The sequence below is a fragment of the Drosophila kikkawai genome, chromosome 3R (assembly GCF_030179895.1).
Source record: "Drosophila kikkawai strain 14028-0561.14 chromosome 3R, DkikHiC1v2, whole genome shotgun sequence".
NCBI lineage: Eukaryota > Metazoa > Arthropoda > Insecta > Diptera > Drosophilidae > Drosophila > Drosophila kikkawai.
Window position 1 is genome coordinate 23,522,328 of NC_091731.1, and position 2,552 is coordinate 23,524,879.

Below are 2,552 nucleotides of genomic sequence, written 5' to 3' on the forward strand. Positions count from 1 at the left end.
CTCCGTGCCAATAATTTAACTTGCAATCAGCGCGGCATTTATTGGGTTAAACACATAAGCCAGCGCCCCGGGCGAAGACACATACTTGCATGCCCAAGGAGTGAACGAACCCCAAGGATACACGGAGAGCTACAAAAGGACAAAGGAGGAGGACCAGAGGAGCCAGAGAGCAAGAGAGCCTGGCAAATAAATTCAACGATTGCTGTGCAGCAATAAGGGGACGCAGTCAGTTGGGCATTTTTGCACGTAAGCCACGAGGACGATGACAGCAATGAAATATGCAAGCCGGGTCCTGCTGGAAACCCAGGCATTTTCCAGGGCGTACATGAGTCACACGGCCAAAGGGAAAACTGCAAAGGAGCATGGGGGGAAATCCGAGTTCAAGCCGAAAGCCAAACATTGATAAACTCCGGCACCTAGCAACAGTTACTGGGGTGAACTCTGGGGTCTTCGAGTCCATTGTCTCTGGGCAACGCATTTTGGGATTGGCTGCAATGACAGAAGCACACACCGAGGAGCAATTGCTAGAGCTGCGACGCATCCTACTGCTGACCGTCTATAAGAACACACTCAATCAGTTGGTCCTGCAGCAGCGTTCGCAGCGCTTAAATGCCCGTAAACCGCTCTCGCTGCCCGCCTCCCTACGGCGACGACGCAGCTCGTCGCTGGGGGAGCAGGAGAAGCCGGACCGCATCCTGATAACCGGAAAGGTTCTTCCTCGACTGGAATCGCTGCTGGGGGAGACGGAGGACGATGCCGATCAGCTAGACGAGGATGTGCTGGACGCTCTGAAATTCGAGCGCGATATGGATGCCCTGCGAGCGATCTATGAGGTGGCCATGGATGACGAGGAATTAAAAGAGAGGAAGATTATTTCGGTGGACGGAAAGGAGCTGGAAACAGGAAAGGAGGAAATTGCCTCGAAGGATGTGGGAATTCAAAGGATTGAAATACAACAGAAAACTGTAAAGCCTGACTTGGAAATTGTACAAGGTAAAGATGATTCTGATGAACCAAAGTCACAAAAGTCTTTTAAAATTCTGGAGTTTAATGTCCTAGAAAGCCAGCCGATTGATGTGGAAAAATCTAAATTTGTTGAGGGTGAAGATCTCGATGCGCCGCAACCACAAATCGAATCGCAGGAGACGACTCATGAGGAGGACAGGAGCCTGCAAAAGCTTAAGCAGGCTATAGCTGCCTTGGGCGGCAACAAAAGCGAAGTCTCCCAAGCGGCCCAGCAACTGCAAGAATCCAAGGACGAGCTAAAGAAACTCAAGGAAGATCTAGATACCGAAAAGCGGGTGACCAAGGACAAATTGCTGGATCTAGAGGATCGCATCGCCGAGACCAAGTACAAGCTGCGCTGCGTCTCGCGGGTCAACGACCTGGAGTACAGTCTCGTCCAACGCTGGGAAGAGGGGCGTCTGGCCCAAGGAACTATTTGGGGTGAGAACGCTGAACGGGCCTATTTGCGGGATATTCTGGACATCAAGCAGAAATTGGCTCGCGAAGAGCGCGTGAGCACTGAGCTGCGCTCCTTTCGCCAGCAAGAAATCGTTGATCTGCACCGCAGAATCGTGGAGTGGCAGGAACGGTATGTCAGCGAGATGCGGCGGGTGGATCGGGAGGCCGAGTCCTGGGAGCTGCGCATCCTTGAACAGAAGAAGCAGTTGGAAAGGCATCGTGAGATTTACGAGGAACGGATGATCTTCGTGCAGGAGTATCGCGCCCAGAAGGCGGAGGAGCAGCGTCTGCACGATCTCCAGGTTCATCGCATCGAGTGCGCCGTAAGGTTGCAGGCCTGGTGGCGCGGCACCATGGTGCGTCGAGGCCTGGGTCCCTTCAAGAAGAAACCGAAGCGCGGCAAGCGGGGCAAGCCCAAGAAATAAGAGGCAGCCGGAAATCAAAGTAGTTTCAAAATAATAATAAATAAACTTGCCTAATAAAGATCTCTTTTTTCTTAACTCGGCTCAAGAGCTTATAGTAAACATTTACAACTTGTTATCGTCTTTCTTTCTGTGCTTTTTGCGAGTGATTTTTTCTGCGTCTTCCGGCGCTTTATGGAAATTAACTTGTGACTTAAAACCAATTAAAAGTTGGACGCACTGCAGTTAACACGTCAGCGGTCGGCTACTGACGTTGTCCTTAATGACATGCTGCCAGTGTCAACGGGGCCGTCTCGGGCATTGTTTACGCGAGGCGATAATAATGGTCAGCGGTGCCGGAATGCCAAGGAAAGGGAAACGGGAGCAGGAGGAAGGACCAGAGGACCATGGGATCCAGAGTGGACCCAGAAGGCAGTTTGAGTTGCATCTGGAGTTCCATTGTTTTCGCCTTTATTCCCCTCGTTGCCTTTCTTTTCTGCATTTATTTATCTTTTATGCCAGGGAATGGCCAAAGTGGTTTATTTGTTGCTGCACTTTCATTGGCAACACGAATGGGGGCCGAAGGGGCGTGGCATTCGCTGCGATGCGTGCGGAGAAGATAAACTGCGACAATTTTCCCGCTGAACGAGTGGAACTTTTTTTTTTTTTGAAAAGCAAAAACTTTCC

General features: G+C 51.0%; 1 protein-coding gene across 1 annotated transcript; it reads left to right on the forward strand.

The window, feature by feature from the left end:
• Positions 1–494: 494 nt before the first annotated feature.
• Positions 495–1,889, forward strand: LOC108083668 (dynein regulatory complex protein 9). The gene is made up of 2 exons (XM_017179542.1): positions 495–929; positions 972–1,889. Exons 1-2 carry the CDS (start codon positions 495–497, stop codon positions 1,887–1,889), a joined length of 1,353 nt encoding a protein of 450 aa, XP_017035031.1.
• Positions 1,890–2,552: the final 663 nt, after the last annotated feature.